The sequence below is a fragment of the Sinocyclocheilus grahami genome, unplaced genomic scaffold, assembly GCF_001515645.1.
Source record: "Sinocyclocheilus grahami isolate Dianchi unplaced genomic scaffold, SAMN03320097.WGS_v1.1 scaffold2251.1, whole genome shotgun sequence".
NCBI lineage: Eukaryota > Metazoa > Chordata > Actinopteri > Cypriniformes > Cyprinidae > Sinocyclocheilus > Sinocyclocheilus grahami.
The window spans coordinates 66,687-88,380 of NW_015507430.1; the positions used below are offsets into that span (position 1 = coordinate 66,687).

Here is a 21,694-nt window from a genome sequence, read left to right on the forward strand (position 1 = left end):
AACAAACGAAAAATTTACATTTATTGTTCACATACACAAAGAAAACGCCACCATTTATTTACCCTCATGTTACAAACCTGTATAGTTTCATTTAATCAACAAAAAAAAAATGAATGGCAGAGGATCCCCAAATCCAGGTGTGAAAAACTTGTTGCATCTTTCCCAAAAAGACTCATGGCTGTATTCGATCAAAAGGGTGCTTCTACTAAATACTGAGCAAAGGGTCTGAATACTTAGGACCATGTGATATTTCAGTTTTTCTTTTTCAATAAATCTGCAAAAATGTCAACAATTCTGTGTTTTTCTGTCAATATGGGGTGCTGTGTGTACATTAATGAGGAAAACAAATTTACTTAAATGATTTTAGCAAATGGCTGCAATATGACAAAGAGTGAAAAATTTAAGGGGGTCTGAATACTTTCCGTACCCACTGTACATATATATATAGTCAGAAACCAGTTGATCCTTAATGAGACAAGCTGACAAAAACATTCATAACTGAAGGGCGACAATGCTCATTTAAAGCATAATTTACAGGTCTCTCCCCCTCTGTTGAGCACTATTACAGCAGATAAAATGTATTTCTGTAAAAACTTTGCTAAAGGCTGAGAGCAGACTAAACTTGCATTTTCCATGAAACAGCTAAATTTGCATTTACCATGAAGACCAATAACAATTTGTAGGCAGAGTTTAAACTTGTTTGACTTGTTTGTGGTAATCTGAATGTAATCTGAAATGGGGGGGATGAATCAGAGCACCATCTCAGCAAGGTACACCCTTAATAAGAAGCCAAGCAGGATGTAAAACAGTTATTATTATTACCATGTGAATTTATGTCGATCAAAACCAGCAGGGTTCGTTTAAGGGCTTAAAGATCTTACAGAAAAACTAGTCCCATAAAACCGATCAAAAAAGATCAACATCAATCTTTTAACAGCATCGATGATGCACAACACAAATCTCATGCAAGATGCAATCCACTCATACTTTCATGCTGTAGCCAAGATTCTATCATCAGTGTGAGAGAATTAAACTGCCACGTTAAGTTCCAGTGTTAGCACTCTAGAAACTCTCAGATGGGGCGGAAATTAATGGCTGAACAAACAAACCAAATACTTAAATGATAAATTCAGTGCACAGTCAGTCAATGAGCAATCACAGTCAAATGCAGTGTTAAAACCAAGCAATAAAGTTGATCAAATTATTAAAAAACTGACACACAAATATCAATCTGTGGGTGGACCTTGCTAACACAGTGTAGTATGTGCCTGCAGTTTGGCTGTGGCTATTCACATTATAAAAATGAAGAGATGAAGAACAATTCTCCATTTTTTTTATAATTTTCGAATGAGGTAGAATCACCCCATTTTTATTGGGGAATTTTCCTGCATGTATAAAGTACTCACTGTTTCTGCAGTAGGTTGTGCTGCTGCTGTCTGTATGACTCAATAGTCTGTTGAGGGAGGAACTGCATAAGTTCCAAAGACTCTTTGATTTTCACCAAAATCTCATAGATTTCACGGCCTTTAATCTGAAGCACAGAGAAGGAGAGAGAAGGGGTAAGCCTGGATGCCTGTTGCCTAAGAATGAATATCTGTGAAGTTCTATCTTTGTATTATCTTTTCAGTATCAAATATTTCTGCAATGCTTTCTATAAAGCCTACATATACATATACAAGTATTCTTAATGTGTTGTAAAGGTATTCATAATTAATTAATTAATTCAAATTAATGTTGATTTGTAATACACTACTTTTCAAATACAATTTGAAATCTGTAAAATAGTATATGTAAAAAATTAACGTTAACCTAGATTAATAAATGCTGTAAAGTATTTTTCATTGTTAATTTGTTAGTACACCTAATGCATTAACTAAAGTTAACAAATTATGAATTATACTTTTGTTTGATGATTGTAATTATGAATAACAGTTATTAATAATATATTATTACAATTAGATTTGAACATGCATTTTTTTAGCAGATATTTTTTATTTAAATTTAAAGGTTTCATAGAAATGAACACTTCCTTATCAAGTAAGGGACTGTTCACACAGAAATCATTCTTGTTTGTAAAATTAAATAAAGAGCAACAGATTGAAAGACAATTCAGGTTTCACATCTTTAAAAGTGGATTTTCAAAGACATCCACCTAGTGAATGCTTACATTAGAAAAAAAAAAGATGCAAAAAAAGCATCCTGTCTAAACGGCCCCTAAGTCTATGAAATCTGTATTCTATTTCACATCAACAACTACAAATCTGATGCTGGGATACTGCAGACAAATTTGAGATACTCACAGGCAGACAAAACACTTCCTCATCGGTGGATCTTCGCTTCTTGATGGAGTTTAGCTGGGAGAGGTGAGAGACCTGACGGAAAGCTGTGGAAGACGGAGATAGAGGAAGTGAAACAGCTGTAATAAAAGATCTTAAAGCACAAGACGCAGAGCTAAAGCACAGAACAGGTGGAAAAGATGCAGTGTGTGCTTTTGTACAAGAGAGCATGCAGTATATATGGAGGTAAGAACTAACTAGGAATAAGAAACATGCGATGCAAATGTGTTTGTGTTAGATGAAGCCCAGTCACCAGCCCCCAGCACTACTTACGGCGTTTCGTACCCTCACTGCTCTTTGTGCCATCGCTGACATGCTGTTTGCGGATGCTGTCCTCGTCAGCTTTGCGGTCACGTCCAGGGCACGCACAGATACGAGCCTCAAAACACCGTCGGCCCAAAACCTGACCACTGGAGAAACCGATCAAGCGATTAATACTTATTTCTATATTTCCTATAAGAGATATTTTATTCAATACAATCCAGTGTTTAAAATGGTCTTACTCTCTGGTTTCCAAAGTGACGATTATGACGATAGGACGTCTGTTCATTCCTCCAACACAGCTGGAGTTACACATGAAATTGTACAGGATGGTTGTGAACTCTGTGCCCACCTGTTAATAGGGAACAGTCGTGTCATCCACTACTCACCGTTGTTCATTTCTCTAGAGCTGTTATATTAAATTAACATCTGTTGGGAATGATTTCAGGTGTGCGGTGGATGTAGGGACAGCCAGGTTTCTCTGAAATTGCATGTGTGCGTGTTTGAGTGTGAGTGTTCACCTGAGGGGGCTCATAAGGCACCAGCACACTCTGACGCCCAGTAATGGAATCCTCCATGTATTGCGCATGACTGTTCCCCTCAACCCTAATCAGGTGACTGGGCGGGGCTATTTGGCCTATTAAATACACAATTCAGTAGATTATATCACCAAGCCGAAGATTAAAAACATGTTTAATCACACTTCTAAGCTACAAATTTAGTGAAGTGACATACCGTCATTGAACTCTCTGCTCAGTTCATGGTTCGGGCATCGTTTGACCACCTCGGTAACATGCTCAGCTTTCTTATAGACAGGCATGGCCCGTATGACTGCACCCTGGGGTGGGTTGGTAAGGACCTTGATTTGAATGGGACATGTTTTGGCAATCTGACAGTACAGCTTCTTCAAATCTGTTGAGTACTAAAGAAAAAGAGGGTTTGGTTAGTAACTGCTATAAAACAAAATCTGTAATATAACTGCACTATTTTTTTAACAATATAAGCAAATTTTAATCCATATTACTAAAATGTTTTTGCTTTGAGAGCTTTTGTAAAATGTTCTTAATGTAAAAAAAACAGTTTTTTCAAAATTATTAGCTAAAATTAAAAAAATAAAATTCAATAGCAGTTGCTATAAACTACTAAACATCCTTTAAAGGTAATTTCTTTATCTAAACAAAGAAAATAAGCCTTTCTCACAAACACAGGCAACACAGAGATAAAACAGCTGCAGTTTGCCAATGCTTTAGTGGAATAAGTGCCATATAACAGTCTTTAAAGGGAAGAGCAGCTGGCTTTAGGCGGCGGGACTTCTGGTTCTACCCTACAGATGTCACAGGTTAAGATATACCTGTGATTAAGGACACACACTGAAATGTGCTTTCCAAATCACCTGAAGCATGAAGACGTGGACCATGTTGACACAGAAATCTGATGTAAAAATTATTACCCTGATGTGATGATATCTCTAGTGTTGAACAATGAAAAGATTTGACTTGCCCTTGAATACCTGTAATAGGCCTCATTCATAAAACGAGCAAAACAATTGTCTAATTGAATTTAAATCAGTGGTTCTCATCATTGAACATTTTTGAAGTTTGCCGATATATTCTTGAGTTTCTAGAATATAGTTTCTCAATGTGTAACATGTAAATGAAAATGTACCGTACATATCATTATTAAATACAAATTGTATGAGGTAATCTCAACTGCATTTCCCAACATCCTCTTCATCACTGATGACAGCTTGATGTTCAGGGTGTTACTGACCACAAAAATCAATTGCATCACACTGTGCGCTTGAACCATCCTCATCACCACAGGCTAACACTCAGGTGTTACTCATACTTACAGCATCATCAGGAGTTTAAGATTCTGTCTAACCACACACAATAGGTCAAAAAGAACGATCTACGTGATTAAACAGTCTCACAAAGCATGACCGCCAACATTGTGACAACTGCAAATCAGTCATCAATGTTGCAAAACCTAATGGTATGCCACAGATTTTGTATTGTAGATAACGGCTGGTTGCACATCACTTCTTTTTCAAGAAAAATACCACAGACCATACTTTTCTTTGCAGCTTTTAAATGAATTCTTGCCCTGAAAGCAGCGTATCAAGGTGTTCTATGCTGTGAAGAAAGCTTTCCTGTCAAGTTCATTTGAAAAGGTAAAGAAGAAAGAAAGAAAAAACAAACTGCTGTGAATGTTGCCAGGGGCTATTTTGAAGAACAATGCAACATTAAATTCCATCTCTATTAACTTTTGATATGAAGTGTTCCAATGAGAGGAGCCCGTCCCAGCACCTGCTTGTGAGCTTTCAGAGTATTGCACAATCTTGACAAGAACAAACACACACAAATCCTGGCCATTTCCTGAAGGAATTGGTAGAACAAACTGAAAAAACAAAACAAAACAATCTTTACCAAAGCTTTACCATATGGTTCAATTGTATTATAGAGTTATGAACTACAATTTTACAGCATTTAATTATCTAGCATAATGTTAATTTGTGCATATAAGAATACATTTTACATGTTAAACATTAACTTCACATTTACATTAAAATATTTTATTATATTTAAAGTTATACATTGTTTAATGTTAACATTTAAAAATTAACATTAGAAATGAACTGATTAATAAATTGCTATACAAATATCATTAATTTATATAATATAAAAATAATTGTTAGTTTATGACTAATGCATTAACTAATGTTAACAAATTGAGCATTTTTTGTTCACATTTTGTCAGCTACACTGAAAATAGATTTGAATAGTCCATATTTTTGACTCCTGTCCTATCATATCACTTGCTCATGATGTCTTCTTCAGAGTATCAACAGCATGAAGCTTCTACACTCATCACCTGCACTCTCAGAACTGACTTGACTCATTTTAGCTCTGACTAATTTAGTGCCTGGGTGCTTTCACCGGTGGATGATGAAGGCGTTTTGTGCGTGAACTGAACGCTTTTTTGAAAGGTGTTCTATAAAAAAAGAAAGATGAATAACTGTAATTGCCCCTCTGCTCCCAACCTGATATGCCTCTGTACGCTCCTGTCATACAGTTAAATGAGGTGAGTGAGAGAGAGAGAGAAGAGGATATGAAAGATCTCTAGGACCAAAGAGAGAGTTGTACACACAAATGCCAAAGGGTCAGTCACACAGAGGCCCAGCAAAAAAGCCAGAGACCGATATAAATGACAGAAGCTTGACATACTGACAACAAACACCGTTCTTACATATTTTGTAACATCTTAAACTCCAACCTACAAACATTACCACATAAACAAAGCAGTTGATGTACCAATTCTAGCCCCAAAGCAACACATTTTGAGAATGCAAATATGTGTGGAGGCTGCTGTGTTTGCTTGGGGCCAAATGAGCCACTTCTGACAGGGAAACACACACACACACACACACACACACACACACACATATATGAAGGGTGGGGCCATAAAATGATCTGATGAATTGGAGGCATTAGCTGTTTTACAGGGAGGGGCACGGTGGTGTTAACATGTAATTATGTTCCAGTCATGGGCTACAATGTGAATTACCACACACACACACACACACAAGTTTAAAGTAACTCTTTGAACAGAAAAAGGTGATTTGAGAGAGTGACAGTCTAGGATGAGAACAACTCAGTGATATTTTACAATAATGTTTAATTTGTCTTAATTGAATTTAATTAATGCATGAACTAATAATAAACAATTTAATTTATAAATGTTCATTCATACATAATACTAAAACACTGCAATACATTTGAACATATTACGTATAACTAATGCATTATTTATATACCATTACAATAGTATGTTAATATTTTTATATCTTCAGTTTTCAAGTTTAGTTCAAGTAATTTTGTTGTGGTTTTGTAGATTTGATTAGTTTTGATGTTTTATTTTTCTATTTATCTTTCTATGTACTTTATTTCCGTTTTAGTTTATGATTTTAGTACTTCAACTTAGTATAGTCAACACTGATCGAATAGTTAATAACACTGATGTATTAGTATACTTATTAATTGACAATCAATATTGACAAATGTGGTAAACCCCCTAACGCATTTACAAAAGACAACAAATTGAAACTTATTGTAAGGTTTTACCGAGAACTCTATAATAAAATTTGGTGAACCATTTGATATCAATGGTAGTGGGACTTTTAAAGTCTTTAAAATATTTTACTTCTTGCAGACCATCAGCCTAAATGAAATGTGCAGAATGTGCTTCTGTTTTACGAATTATATGGGATCAGTAAGATGTAAACAATTTTTTTTTTTAAAGAACTCTCTTCTGCTCATCAAGGCTGCATTTATTTGATCCAAAATACAGAGAGTTATTTATCTTTCTATGTACTTTATTTCCGTTTTAGTTTATGATTTTAGTACTTCAACTTAGTATAGTCAACACTGATCGAATAGTTAATAACACTGATGTATTAGTATACTTATTAATTGACAATCAATATTGACAAATGTGGTAAACCCCCTAACGCATTTACAAAAGTCAACAAATTGAAACTTATTGTAAGGTTTTACCGAGAACTCTATAATAAAATTTGGTGAACCATTTGATATCAATGGTAGTGGGACTTTTAAAGTCTTTAAAATATTTTACTTCTTGCAGACCATCAGCCTAAATGAAATGTGCAGAATGTGCTTCTGTTTTACGAATTATATGGGATCAGTAAGATGTAAACAAATTTTTTTTTTAAAGAACTCTCTTCTGCTCATCAAGGCTGCATTTATTTGATCCAAAATACAGAGAGAAAAAAGTAATATTGTATAATATTATTAATAGTGCTCTATTTTAATAGTGTGACGCAAAGCTGAATTTTCATCAGCCAATACCCCAGTCTTCAGTATCACGTGATCAATCAGAAATGATTCTGATTTATTAAAAAAAAAAAAATGTTTCCAACATTGATAATAAATCAACATATTAAATTTTTTTTTGAAGAATCATGTGACACTGAAGGCTGGAGTAATGGCTGATGAAAATTCAGCTTTGCATCACAGGAAATTAAAATAGAAAGCCATTATTACATTACACTATTGCATTAATATTTCACAATACACAATATTAGTTTTTCCCCCTGTTTTTTTATCAAATAAATGCACCCTTGATGAGCATAAAAAGCTTCAACAACAACATTAAAAATCTTACTGATCCCAAACTTTTGAACGGCAGTGTAAACCGGTTTCTTCAAGAGATTTTTACACAAACAGAGATTTGTGCACACACAGTAAAACCGCAGTCACAGCGACAACAAACACACACACATACAGTGTTGTACGTGTTGTGACAAGTTTGCAGCTGCAGTGTGTGTGTGTTTGAACAGAGCAGGGCTGCAGGCTAAGGCTGTATTCATGTCTCAGCATGGCAGGGCGGGTTGGCCCAACGCTCTGGCGCCTCTGGTCTTGTCCCACCTCATACCTGACATGTACCATCACGCCTGTTGCTTCTCCCAAAACCTGTTTCATTGGGAAATAAATAAAATGCCTTTTTCCCCTCTTTGACGCAATGATAAAAATACTTTTTGCTGAGTTTGGAAAGAGAAGCATTTGAAATAAAACAGGATTTGAGTGTAGGGTGCAAATAATCATAAACAGGAAAATGCAATTCTGTTCAAAAGCCAATTTCACAGGGCATTGCTCATTATCTTTGCTTAATATTTCTTGCTAGAAATGTTGAGGGCTAAGCAGCTAATAACTGATGATTGCATGCTCTTTACATTGGAACACAGGGGCAATAAATGGGTTTCTGTGGTGCATGTTTGCACGACTTAGTTTGAGCAAAATGTATGCAGCTATGGTTTTGAATAGCGAATCAACAGCCATGATGTTGCTAGTCATGCCTGAAAACTTTGCATGGTGTTTCTGCATATATATACTTAATTTGATTCCAAAGTGGAAAATATGCATGAAAGGATGAAGCAAAAGATAAATATTAAGATTTAAATGCAATTGGGTTTCAGACATCGATAACTCGTCATGTATGTAGTGCATTTGGAGGGAAATCATCATGCAACCAACCCTCATCAGATTCATACTTTCTCTAGTGATGTAAACATATGCCCCCATGCTTCCTGGCACTAGTTAATGCCCTGTGATTAAATTATATGCTTTGGAAATGTGATCTTTCCCAGAAAACGTGTGACAAGCTTTGGTGTAATTATGCTGGATTTCCCCTCATTTTGCTCAATGGTCGCCCTGAGTGCTGCCAAATTCTTTCCTTACAGCTACCTTTATTTATTCTTTTGATGAAAATGAAGGTATTTTCATTTCTCTTCTCGTTCAATTACACTCTGAAGGTGTTGCACAAAAGGTGGGATTTAAGGTCACGTCTAATAAGTACATGCTGGACCTTTTCAGGTAGCACTATGCCATCTTGACTGCATGAGAAGACAAAGATTATTATAGTGCAAGTGAGCTAAAGCAGACGTGGCGGCTATACTGGTGCTGAAAGACTGATCTTCTCTTTGACCAGCTCTACCTCTTGCATGGTCTAAAAGCACAGGTAATCTTTCATTGTTCAAAGACACAAAACAACAAGAACAACAGATCTCCAAACAGAACCTGTCAGAGAAGTGGGCTTTTCCAGATACGCCATTCTTAGAAATAATTTCCTTATCATAAATATCTTTTCAACTCCAGGTTTTTTTTTTTTGTAAATTAACCTCTCCCTCCTTTTCTTTCTTCTTCCTCTACTTGCTTAGGTTTTAGGGCTTTACGTGGCAATGTCAGACAAGTCTCGACAGGCTCGTTGACACAAACAAGTCTCAGCTCCATCTCACGAGGCGTGGGACGGGCCTGCAGATGTTCCATGGACAAGTCGTATCTTGCCACCTTTCGCTGGAACACTCGTCTCTTTGAGCACTTCTGTCCTCCCCCAACTTCTATCCTTGTTCTCATCTCCTTGTCCTGCGGCATTATGAGAGACACAGTCGACAAGCTTTACTCACTGAGCAGGGAACAGCCCCTTCAGCACTGCAGGGTTCAGGAGGAAGGCATGGAGTATTTACACGAGTATTACTGACCCATTCTACTAATCCCCAGCTCACTTCTTGAGACAACAACTCCAGTGGTCGCATTCGGCGTTCTATACATACAGGCGAACCAGTAGGCAAACAAAACCGTGCCGTATCATTGGATGCACTGTTGATAGGTTGACAGGAAAATGCAAATGGAGGCTCTGCTCTAAAAGAACATCAAATAAAACAAACACTGAGCCCAAAAAAGGTGAAAAGAAAATGATAGGCGGGATGGGTTTCCTCTGAAAATTGAAAACGAACAAAAAATGTTCATGTATGATGTGTCTTATCATTGACATCAACAAAAAAAGCAGGATTGCAAAAGCTTTCCCGTAAATCAGGAGCGGTAGGATGCAATGCCAGGAAATGTGTGTGGGTGTGTGTGTCATTGAAGCTATATGCAGGATAGATTGAGCTGTGTGTGAAGAACAAGTGTGGGTTACATTAAATGTGAGCCACAAAACTGCCTTTCGTTTGGCTAAATTGTTATTAAATTAAAGGAAGAGATATTCTCCACAATGTTCTATGCACTGTGAGAAAGGGAAATATGAATGAGTAGGGACATCTTAAATGAGACAAGCAAGGGTGTGGTGTCTTTCTCACACCCAGAAGTCTGCTCTAAGTACGGTGAGGTGTCTGACAACTTCTGCTGTATTGGTGAAGTCAAGGAGCGAGGATGACAAGGGCTGCTGTGGGAATAGGGTAAATGTCACAATCCCACACTGCACTGTAGCCAATGAGCAATGAGCAATGAGCAAACCAATCTCTGCTCAACTTATTTACTTAAAGATGTGACACAGCATTATCGCAACTGACTCACTGGTTTTTCAAGACCACAATCTGCTAAATTCAAGATTAATGAGACATTGGTCTATAATGGCTGGGATCAATTAGCCTAAAATAATCATAGATGTTTATCTCATTTAATGTCTGTGATTAAATAACTTCCACTGAAGCTCTCAAGTTAGCTTTGACAGAAATAAAATGTATCACATTTAGCGCAAAATGATATAACTGTCATTGTTGTTATTGCTAACACTGCGAAAAATGAGTAAAACGGATTGAAGACATGATTGAAGACCTTAAGTAGCTATAACTAGCTAGCAACCGCTAGGATGCGCTGTCCAACAGAAAGCCACTTTTTGGTTGACAGACACCAGACTCCTTGTTCCTGGGCTACTACAACTAGCTTAGCGGGTTTAGTCGGTTTGATTATCACCTATCTATGCAAAACTAAGTGACAGTGACACAGCTATTGTAATGCTCACTGATACACATTGTTTCCGCTATGTTGACATAGCGGTTTCTGAAAAAGACTCAATGCGCCAGCAAACAACTCACCAGTAGGGGTCAGTCATGGCTCTTTTCGGATACAATTTTCTTTTTGTCTTTTATAATTTCCAAAATGTTTTATTTAATTTTCAAAACTATTTAGTTACTACCTACAAGTATTAATCAGTTAATACATTTTATTGATTAAATTTTTTAAAGATTTTTTTTAAATGCATAGGGTTGCAACTATTCCAACTAATTTTGTGCAAATAGTCAAAAAAGACAATAAACCCTAAAACAGTAGTCTATTGTGCAATAACCAGGCTAGTTTAAACCTAAGCCTGCTTTTTTTTCTTGGTCAGGTGGAGTTTTGTAACTGGAAACTTTCATATAGATCACAGAAGTGCCTAAAGCTGAGATCAGACAGGTATAAAAATGTTATCCTCCTGGAAGAACCCTTGACAGCAGAAATCAACTGCTTTTTGTAACGTAGAACCACAATGCATTGTCATAATACAACAAAACACTCAATTCACAGACAAATGCCATGTATAAATGGGATGAATTGTTATGAGTGATTTGTGACCAGAGGGCAGGAGGTCCAATTTCTCTACTAGGAAATATTTGGTTGTTGCCCTAAAGCCAGACACTTAACCCCAATATAGACTGAAGGGACAACATGCTCTCCTCTCTATGCTCCTGTATTGGTTTGGTCCCAATACCTTACCCCATGAATAGTTTGGGGGGGGAGGGGGGGGGTCGTTTGTAGTTTACTAGCAATATTTAATATATAATAATGTAAAAAGTTATATAAAAGTCATATGTGTCGCACATATAGAGACATTGTCTTACCGTCCAGGTGGCTGATTTGGCTGTGCTGGACTGTTGAAAGGACACATCAAAGGTGTGTGGGCCAGCATAGTCTGTGTTGGATGGGATGGCAGGTGATGGAGACAGGGCTTCGAAGGTGGAACTGGGCTGGGCGTAGGGTGATGGTGCCGTTACGTTGTTCTGAGCATGCTCGTTGTTGTAGGGGCTGGTGGAGGTGGAGCCACCATTTTGATCCATGCTGTTGAGAAGCCCCAGGCTTGTATACTGTGGCTAGAGGAAAAACAGAGAGTATTTTTATCAATATAAAATCTTTTCAAGTGTTTACGGTATTAGAAGTGTCATACAAACAAAGACACAATATTCATCAAAACATTAATGAGTTGTTGCCACAATACAGCTTCTTTTCATGTTAATACATCAGGCTATGATGTAATGGTGGTCTTAGAGAAACAGATGATGTGCATAACAGCCAGTGCTTGGTAGACTTAAATAAGTCTTTGTACAGTATGTTCAAGTCAGAGAGAATTATGACTTAAGAGGTTATGCTCTTTATCAAATTGTTCATCAAATAGCCATGTCTGTGTACTTGAGTAAAGAAAGGCAGTAAATGTCCGATTACAGCCACTGATATGTCAACTGTGAAAGAAGAGAAGGATTACCACAAGAATAGTGATGCATTATGTAAAAAGGAATAATTTACAGTTTGTAAATTTTCAGTTATGCTGTCACAGGCCAAAAGATTTATCTAAAACAAAATTAACACTAAAGTATTGGAAATAAATCCAAGCCATGATTCAGTATGTGGTGATCCAAGAAATTTAAAGTAGCCTAACATCTAACAGGGACTAATGGGGTCTTACAATTTAGAAGTAGCAAATTTTGAGTTCAATTGAAGTGTCATTTATGACATTCTTTATCCCAGTCATTTTTATTCTAGGTGTGAAACTGCAGTTGTTTACAATGCAAACAATCATCACATTTAGGACCATTTAAGTCTTTAGCCCGCCTTAATTGCTCTAGGTTGTTGGTGAGGTCCACAGGAATGAAGGAAGACTCTAAATGAACTGGAAGATGCAGTAATAACAAAAGGAAGGTGGGTACAGCAGGGGGGTCGGCAGTAAATGGGCGATACACAGTTCACACGGCTCCTGTTGCCTTGTTCTAGTGAAGGCGCAGAGAGGAATTAAAATGACTGTCATTTGAGAGAAGGACAAATGTTCTGGAGGTAAGCCAGCCTTTTCCAGCCCCACTCCTCTAGTCCATTCCTTTCCATTAATACACGCCACATTCCTGGATGAGGTGGCATGGTTGTATGGCTCTTTAGACCATCATTAATCTCAACTGAGTCCCTTGTTTATTTCAGGCATAGATGGAGACAGCTGTCCAGTTTGCACGCGTATTCCTCTTTCTCTCTCTTTTCCTGTCTCTTTCTCTTTGAATCCTTCACATAAAATTCTCCCGGTGCTGCAGGTGGCTCGGGTGAATCACCAGTGGGGCAAAATATACTATAAACATGACTAATGCATACTGTAAAATCATTCCTTATTTTTTTCCTTAAAATGGTTGAAAAAATATATATATTTGAAGTCTTAAAATATTAAATATAGATTATTCAAATAGGTTTTTTAGATAGTTATGTATTTTGTACACATACACACCTGAGAGTGAGTCAAATCACTGACCACAGCATACCTCTCTCTAAGTGCTGTAGGAAATAAGAAAATAGGGGCCATTTGCGATGTACAGACAGGGGTCATTGTGTGTGTGTGTGTGTGCTTGTGTGCCACGAGTCTGCTCAGCCTCCTGGAAACAATGAGTCTCAGGCTTTTAAGAGCCTATCTGAAGAAACAATAGACCAGGTCTATTGGTGTATGAAAAGAAGCGTATTGTAAGAGCAGATGCGCATACCCACACAAAAATAACCCAAACACAAGAGCTGTACCCTCCAGCCTCAACAGTGCTTCTTAAGCACACACATCCTTTACAATGAAGCAATTAGGACATAATGGAATCTTTCAGAGACAGTAAGACCATGCAAGTCAGTCTGTGTGTCTGATCCCACTATGGAGGTGTAGGGCAGTGCTCAGTCTACTTAAAGCCATTAGCAGTACATTAGCCTTTGTTTGAAATTACAATTAAAGTTGGGCTCTCACAGACATTTTAAACTTACTTAAACTAATCAGAAGAACAATCTGCACATGCCTGTAAACTGTAAAAAATGCAGAGGTAAAAAGTAATGCGGCTATAAAAAATAAAATAAAAATATATAGAGAGTAGAGATTGTAAAGTATATAAAGTAATGTACTGAAATAACATATTTGCCTATTGATGTATAGGATAACCCCAGGAGCTGGTCTCATGTATCGTAGTAGTAAAATATTCAGATGTTTACAAAAATTCTAAAATGAGTAAATTATCATACGCAATTGCACTTTGTGATTTAATTGAACATACAAGAGTCATCTGTGAAATGTCCTAATTTCTGAGACTCCTTAGAGCTACTTAATATTGAAGGTTGCACTGATAATAAAGTGAGGGGAAGTTTACCAACTGTGCTAAATACAAAGCAATACTTAAGCATTATTCACGTTTCTGTAGACAAAACAAACAAACAAACAAAACATCCAGTACAAAAACTTATCATTTAGTCCACCTTTTTGATCATATTGTGATTTCCGCTAACACCTTTTTGTCAAATACTATTCCTCCACAATGCAACAACTATGTAACAACTGCTTTAGCTGCTCTTAAACATACCAGCCTGTTTAGCTTCTTTGGAAAGTGAGCCTCTGGGATGCTTAAGTAGAACCATAAATCTATAATATAACAATATTATATCATTATAATATAACAATATTATAGTATAATATAATACAATGCAATACAACACTATACTATACTATACTATAATATAAGTAACAAGCTCAAAAAGTAGAGCATCTAGCACCAACAACACCAAAGTCATGGGTTTGATTCAGAGGGATTGCATGAACTGATAAATGCAACGTAAGTTGCTTCAGATAAAAATGTCTGCCAAATGCATAAACGTGATACTATAATATACCATAATATATAGAGCATTTAAAAATCTGTTTTGCTTACAAGCAAAACCCTCTTCATTGCTACTCGTGTCAAATATACATTTGGCCGTTTCTAAAATAAAGGCAATCAAAACAGAGGCAAAGTTAAATGTTTCTTAGAAAATATTACAGCAAAATAATAAATTATTGATTAAGATTTCAAATTTGGCTCTGCACTGACAGTCTCCCATGAATTCCAGGGTAAAATTAAGCAGCTCAGTTGCATCTTTTAACAATGCATTCTAACAATGTGCTGTTCACAGATGTCAGCAGTACCGGCATTACAGTTGATTTTCAGCCTAAAATGCTATCTGTCTTTTTTCCTGATTCCACAAGATGAATTCTAATGGCCAAATCCACTAAATTCTAAGAACTACTTAAGTTTAGAGTTTGAGAGCAAAATGAGTGCTCCTAACTCAAGAGCAGTGGCAGGAGCTGAGGCTGCCCTGGCCTGGGGGATGAAATGGCTGGCATTCCTGGGTGTGTTCCAGTGACCTGGGCAGTTTGTAACCCGGGATGGGTGTTGAGAACATCTGTGAGGCCTTGATGAGTGACCACAGGGGTGGAAAGCATTAAGCGGGGGGGGGTGCTCTTATTTTCTTCTCACTTCGTACCCAGTGGGCTGGGCAGAGCAGATGATTGTATCTGTATCTACCACAGTTAAAACAATTACAATTCCTAGACTTCTCAGGATCACTTTGATGCACACATTCTTCAAAGCGGCTCCGCAATCTATCACTCAGACGAGCGGGAGTTTAACCTGAAGCCCTTTCTTTGCGAGAAAGATGGACACATCTTACGGGACAACCTGCTGTCAAAGAGCAAAACCAAAGCATAAGCTAAAACTAAAAGTAAAAACCTCACCAAAAAAACAAAAAAAAAACACTTAAGCTAAACTAAACTAAAACTTAAGATGCAAGAAATCCAAGAAATTATCAAATTGTATGCATTTGAACCATCATTTAAAACATTTGTGGTAAATCAACATTAACAGTACCATATTATTTCTCAAATTCTTTGCATGTCTCCACTAATAAGCAACCAAAGCATAAGCTAAAACTAAAAGTAAAAACCTCACCAAAAAAACAAAAAAAAACACTTAAGCTAAACTAAACTAAAGCTTAAGATGCAAGAAATCCAAGAAATTATCAAATTGTATGCATTTGAACCATCATTTAAAACATTTGTGGTAAATCAACATTAACAGTACCATATTATTTCTCAAATTCTTTGCATGTCTCCACTTACAACACAAAACATGCATGTCTACGGACCTGTAAACCCTACCATGATTAAAGAAAGTGGGAAACAGAGTGTTTAAATGCATTAAATCAAGTGGATTGTGTGGGCAGTGGATTGGTTACCTAAAGCCAGCTTTAAAAACACAAGGAGGGGGGTAGAAGACCGGACCGTGTTTCTACCAACAGGTTTGTCTCTGAGCTAACAGTGTTGTGTTGACAACAGCTTTGTGCAAGAGAATGGCAGCACTGAAATCACAGTCTGAACTACCACCTGTCAGGAAGGAATGGGGGAGCTTTTAGACAACAAACACAGATCCGGCCACTATCTTAGATGGCTTAAAACGCTCAAGTTATAAACTTAAGTTGCATTATTCTTAAAATATATATTATACTGAAAGTTTTGTTTTATGAAAAATTTGACAACTCATTCAAAAGAAGATTTTTTATTTAATTAAAAAAATATACTATTTAAAAAAAAAAGTCAAAACCGTATAATTTTGGGGGAATGATTAAATGTGTTTTTCGTATATCAGCGCTAGCATGTTGCTGCAGTTCAACAAAATACACCCAGAGATTTGATAACTATCATCCATGACAATTTGAAAACACATTAGCAACCTGACACGAAAATCAAGCTTCACTGTGAAATCATGATCCTTTTGTCACCTCACTCAATTAAATGGGATTAAAGTATTATTGTTTTTTTTCCTTTCCTGATATAGCAATGCAATGACTTGAAATGACTTAAGTGCAATTGCACAAATTAAGCTAAAGAAGGGCTTTTGTACAACTGCACATATTAAGCTAAAGAAAAAAGTATTCATATACACAAAAAATCCTGCTGCAACAGTTTGTAAACAAAGGTAAACATTCAATGAGTGATATTAAGCTTAAGTAAAAGTAGACTCCATTAGTATTTTCTCAAAGCAAACTGCCCAATCGCAGCCCATTGTTCTATACAAACAAGATTATCAGTCTCACCGTCCCAGACAAATCCATTATTTGCCAAATACCTTGATTCAACCCAAGAGCAGTACACCGTAGACAAAACAGCAGCTAGGCAAACCATTAAAGCAATGCACGTTGATTTTCATCTGTATAGACACACGTCCGATTTTTCACTCCCACACACAATTATAAAATCCATTATCACAGTTCAAACCAATGACTTAATAAATGCAAACATTTCAATTTCTAAAGTGTCAATATAAACAAAAGATGGTGAATGTGCACAAAGAATTGCACAAAGAAATCAAAACCAATAATTAAGTTAAAAACAAAAACAAATCGTTCACATAGATTCAAATGCAAAGTGTCAGACTAGGACCACAAATCACAACATTGTCATAAGTAACAGAAGTAACAGCATCCCCTCAAATGTTTTTGGTTAACACCGTGAGAGGTGGAAAAAAAAGACGGTACACAATATATATCAAAAGGCCTACTTTTGATGCCAGTCTTGCCAGTCACTCCAGAGGGTTCCCTGAGAACCCATAATTTAGTATTGGGACCAACTCAATCTCCAGATGGGCAGTGGTAGCGCAAGGGCCTTACCTCACTGTACGATGTGGGAGGATTGGTCTCCAGGTACAACATATTGGCGCTGAGGTTGAGCAGTGCAGCCGCTGTTTGCTCCACAGGCTCCAGGATTCTTACCCCTTGTTTTTCTTTTATGCCCTTAAAGTGTGATGTGGGCTACAGAGGTGAACGGGACAGGCTTAAAGTCTCTATAGGAATTCAATGGGATTGCCATATATACCAGCGACGAAGAGGGAGGTCCTGAGAAATTACCTGTCCAATACCTGAGTCCAATACCACACCCTACTTTTGGGAAGGTGTTGCCCGTGTTCTGGCTCTTCCTTTAAGGTTTAACTCTAAGGAGTTGCGAAGCACTAGACCTAAATGATTTCCCGTGCAACTATTTAAATGTTATTGTTTTTCATTACTGCATCTATTTTAGTTTTTTACGTATTATTTAGGTAAATAAGTGTTTTTTTTAATGTATGAAGTGATTTTATTTTACTTAAATGTTTAAATTTTAAAACAAGTAAAATGTGAATCAAACGAATTAAAAAACAATTAATCTGTGCAAGTGTGATACGCAATTAAATGGGCTCTAACACCTCACAATATTAGTTATCTAATATTTTTATATATATAAAATATTAGTTATTTAAGGAATTATCTCAGGTCAGCCATTTAATTGACTTATTTTTAATTAAATAATAAAACACACATATAATTAAAATAAAATAAATGATCTATAAACTACATTTATTTATTTAATATCATTCGAAAACTTTAATGATTTCAGTATTTGATGACATGATAAAGGGGAAAAATATAATGGATAGAATTGTGAGACCCAGTAAATGACTTTGCACTGAAACATGGAACCTCCAGATACAAAGTTCTCTCTTGCTTTTGGAGGGAATCATCTTTATAGCTCTAGAATTACCTTAGAGCACTAAATTCTCTCCAGTAGTAGCATCCATAGCCTGTTTGCATAAGAATGAGCCCCTCTCCACCAGCCAAAGAGCCTCCAGCACAGCCCTATGACAGTCTCATGAGAAACAATAGGACTACAGTTGACAGCTTGTATCTATCAGAGATGACTAGTGTAGATTTGTTTTGAATACACTAATGTTGTTTCAGATATGGGTGAACCAACCCACTTTGTGAATATTTAAATGTCTTCATGTTAGATTAATCAGATTATACAGAAGAAAGGCCATTAAATCCATTTCAGTTTGAGGTAATAACGTATTTTTAGGCGACCAGTCATAAAATGTGTTAAACTGTTAAGGTCCTTGCACACTTTTTCTGAATTTTCACAAATTTTCTGAGCCAGAAATTTTTATTCGAAATTTACACATAAAAAAACAAAAAAAAAACGACCTCTCATTTTATCAATCACGTTTACACACTGCCTCCAAAACTTTCGTCCGACATAAAAAATTTGGATCGAGTTCGATTTTCTGCGTTTTTCGCATCCGTAGCAAGCATTTTGATAGGTTGAGAGGCATCTGACAAGTTAATCCGCTTCTTCTCGCAGCACAAAGCACTGTACAGGTCCTTGCACATTGAGTTCAGGAAAATGGTGGTCTTTTTAATATGTGGCTCCAGTATCGCTAGCAAAGCATCAAACTGAGCCACTGACATCCTGAAGAAAACTTTGAATCGCCCGGGATAATCCCGCTGCTCCTTCATAATGAGTTGGAACTCTCCTTAGATTGGATGATGGATCCAATATTTCCTCTTTCTTTTTCTCTTTTTAAGAAGAGAGAGGACAACAAAATCATCCTCACTGCTTGAAGACTCCATTTTGTATTTTTTTTATTAATACGCATCGGACTCAGTGTGCAAGGTTTCTGTGCATGACGGATTTTTAGGATGATGAATACAAAAAAACGCATATGAAAATTTCGGACTCAGTTTGCAAGGATCTTTACTCTACACCAGGGGTGTCAAACTCAATTCCTGGAGGCCCGGAGCCCTGCAGAGTTTAGTTCCAACCCTGCTCCAGCACACATACCATGTAGTTTTCAAATAAACCTGAAAGACTTGATTAGTTGGATCAGGTGTGTTTAATTAGGGTTGAATCTAAACTCTGCAGGGTTTGACACCCTGGTGTAGAGTAAAGATCCTTGCAAACGGAGTCTACACCATGCATCTCATTTATGATATTTGCCCTGTTAATTATCTGTTATTTCAGCAATTGATTCAACACCATCTTTGCAAAACTACAAACTTGTAAATTAACTCATAGACTAAGTTCTACCAACCAAATGTGCTAAATTCGGTCCATTTACCAGACTGACTAAAGGGAAAATTGTTCACTTGTGTATTCCTAATGTTGGCAGTCCCATCCCCATGTACAGCAGTCTCGTGCCACTTAGTCATCTCTGAAATGGGCAGACTGCAACATTAATGCACCATGAGTCACTTTTACAGTATATGGCACTAAACTAACATAAAAACCACATTTTACCACCTATATATTACCTACAGAATTCTTAAATTCTTGAAAATAGCAGCTCACACCCTCCTGGGGGTAGCTGTTATTAAGAGCACTTTTGATGGGGGGCAATTAGAATTAGCTAAACTAACTTCTAATTACTTTACAAAAACACTGGCTGCAATCTACAATAGGGGTTAAGGCCCTCACTGAAGTAGCACTTGTGTGAAATCTTCTGCTATCAACTCAACCGAGGTGTTGTGATTAATTTAGCTGACTGCAGCTGAACTCTTGCAAAAGTCTGAAAATCACTAGAGCTAAATATTCCATGCTTACTTACAATAGACAATTCATTATGCAGTGTCTACATGACATTTACTATTAATCATGCAACGTTCTCAAAGGAAAATATGAAAACCTGCTAACTACAGTATTAAATATCCCGGAAGCAAAGTTGAAGAGCTCCATCAATTTACTGTAAATCTACAAGAATCAATGTTACATATACTACACCGTTCAAAAGTTAAGATTTTTTAAAGATACTTTTATTCAGCAAGTGTGCATTAAATTAAACAAGCGACTGTAGAGCATTGCGAAAATTGTAAATTGTGTACTATATTAGAAAATATTCGTATTTCGATTGAATTTTGTTCTTTTGAACTTTAATCAAAGAATGCTGAAAAATGTATCCACAAAATATTAAGCAATTTTTTTTCAACATTGATGATGAATGTTCCTTTACCATCAAAAAAAAGAGAAGCATAACAGAATGATTTCTGAAGGACCATGTGACACTGAAGACAGGAGCAATGCCTTCTGAAAATTCAGCTTTGCCATTACAGGAATAAATTACATTAAAATACAAAACAGTTATTTTAAATTGTAATGTATCAACATTACTGTTTATACAGTATTTCTGATCAAATTAATGCAGACTTTGTAAAACTATGAGAATTTAAAAAAAAAATGTTTTTGAAATTCTAGAATATTTGTCTGCACTTTCATTATTCCTATAATCTAAGATTTATTATTCCTATAATCTAAGAGTGTTTATTGCACTGCCTTGAAAGGCTACTCCTGGTCAAGAAGTTATTTATGTGTCCCATGGGGGTCAGAGGTGACAGAGTTAAGGGACAGCCTCAGGTGGCAATAGTCACAGTGCACAAAGGGCTGGACCCTTAAACCTGACCCACCTAACAATCACAAATTATACCACAGTCTACAGTCAGAAGTAGTAAGCCCCTAAAAAAGGTTTTGCTTTAGGGAGGCATGGTCATTCTTAAAACAGAAATTGTAGATTATATTTGCTTAGACAGATCACTGCCAAATGGCTGACTGTTCTGGTTATCAATTGTACATGAGATTGCATGCATCAATTCAATTGGTTTCCATTTTAAAATTTAGATAATGGTGTGGCCTTTTTATTTATTTATTTATTGTCCTATCCACTCTTACTAAAGAGCAAACGTCCCAAACACCCGAAACAATCTGAAAAAAGATTATTCTTGTCAAGTCAACTCCTATCCATGAGGTGAATATTCATGCACACATGTAAAATAATTAGGCTAAATTAGGCAACTGCTGTCAGGCAATAAATAGGCTCTGCAAAAAAGTGGTGAACCCGACTGAAGCTTCCTGGTGGTTCAGACAAAGGATGCTGCACT

General features: G+C 36.6%; 1 protein-coding gene across 10 annotated transcripts in view; it reads right to left on the reverse strand.

Moving 5' to 3' along the window:
• Positions 1–21,694, reverse strand: part of LOC107574491 (tumor protein 63-like) — a 38,986-nt gene that overhangs the window by 4,201 nt on the left and 13,091 nt on the right. For 5 of the 10 annotated variants that reach the window (XM_016260936.1, XM_016260932.1, XM_016260937.1 and 2 more), the window contains exons 4-10: positions 11,773–12,021; positions 3,333–3,519; positions 3,119–3,234; positions 2,840–2,949; positions 2,610–2,746; positions 2,301–2,383; positions 1,407–1,531 (exon numbers count right to left, since the gene is read on the reverse strand). In XM_016260936.1, the coding sequence (XP_016116422.1) occupies positions 1,407–1,531; positions 2,301–2,383; positions 2,610–2,746; positions 2,840–2,949; positions 3,119–3,234; positions 3,333–3,519; positions 11,773–12,021 (1,007 nt within the window). Of the gene's footprint in view, positions 1–1,406; positions 1,532–2,300; positions 2,384–2,609; positions 2,747–2,839; positions 2,950–3,118; positions 3,235–3,332; positions 3,520–11,772; positions 12,022–17,626; positions 17,804–21,694 lie in introns of those variants that run through there. The other 5 variants (XM_016260943.1, XM_016260939.1, XM_016260942.1 and 2 more) reach the window with 3 other exon arrangements.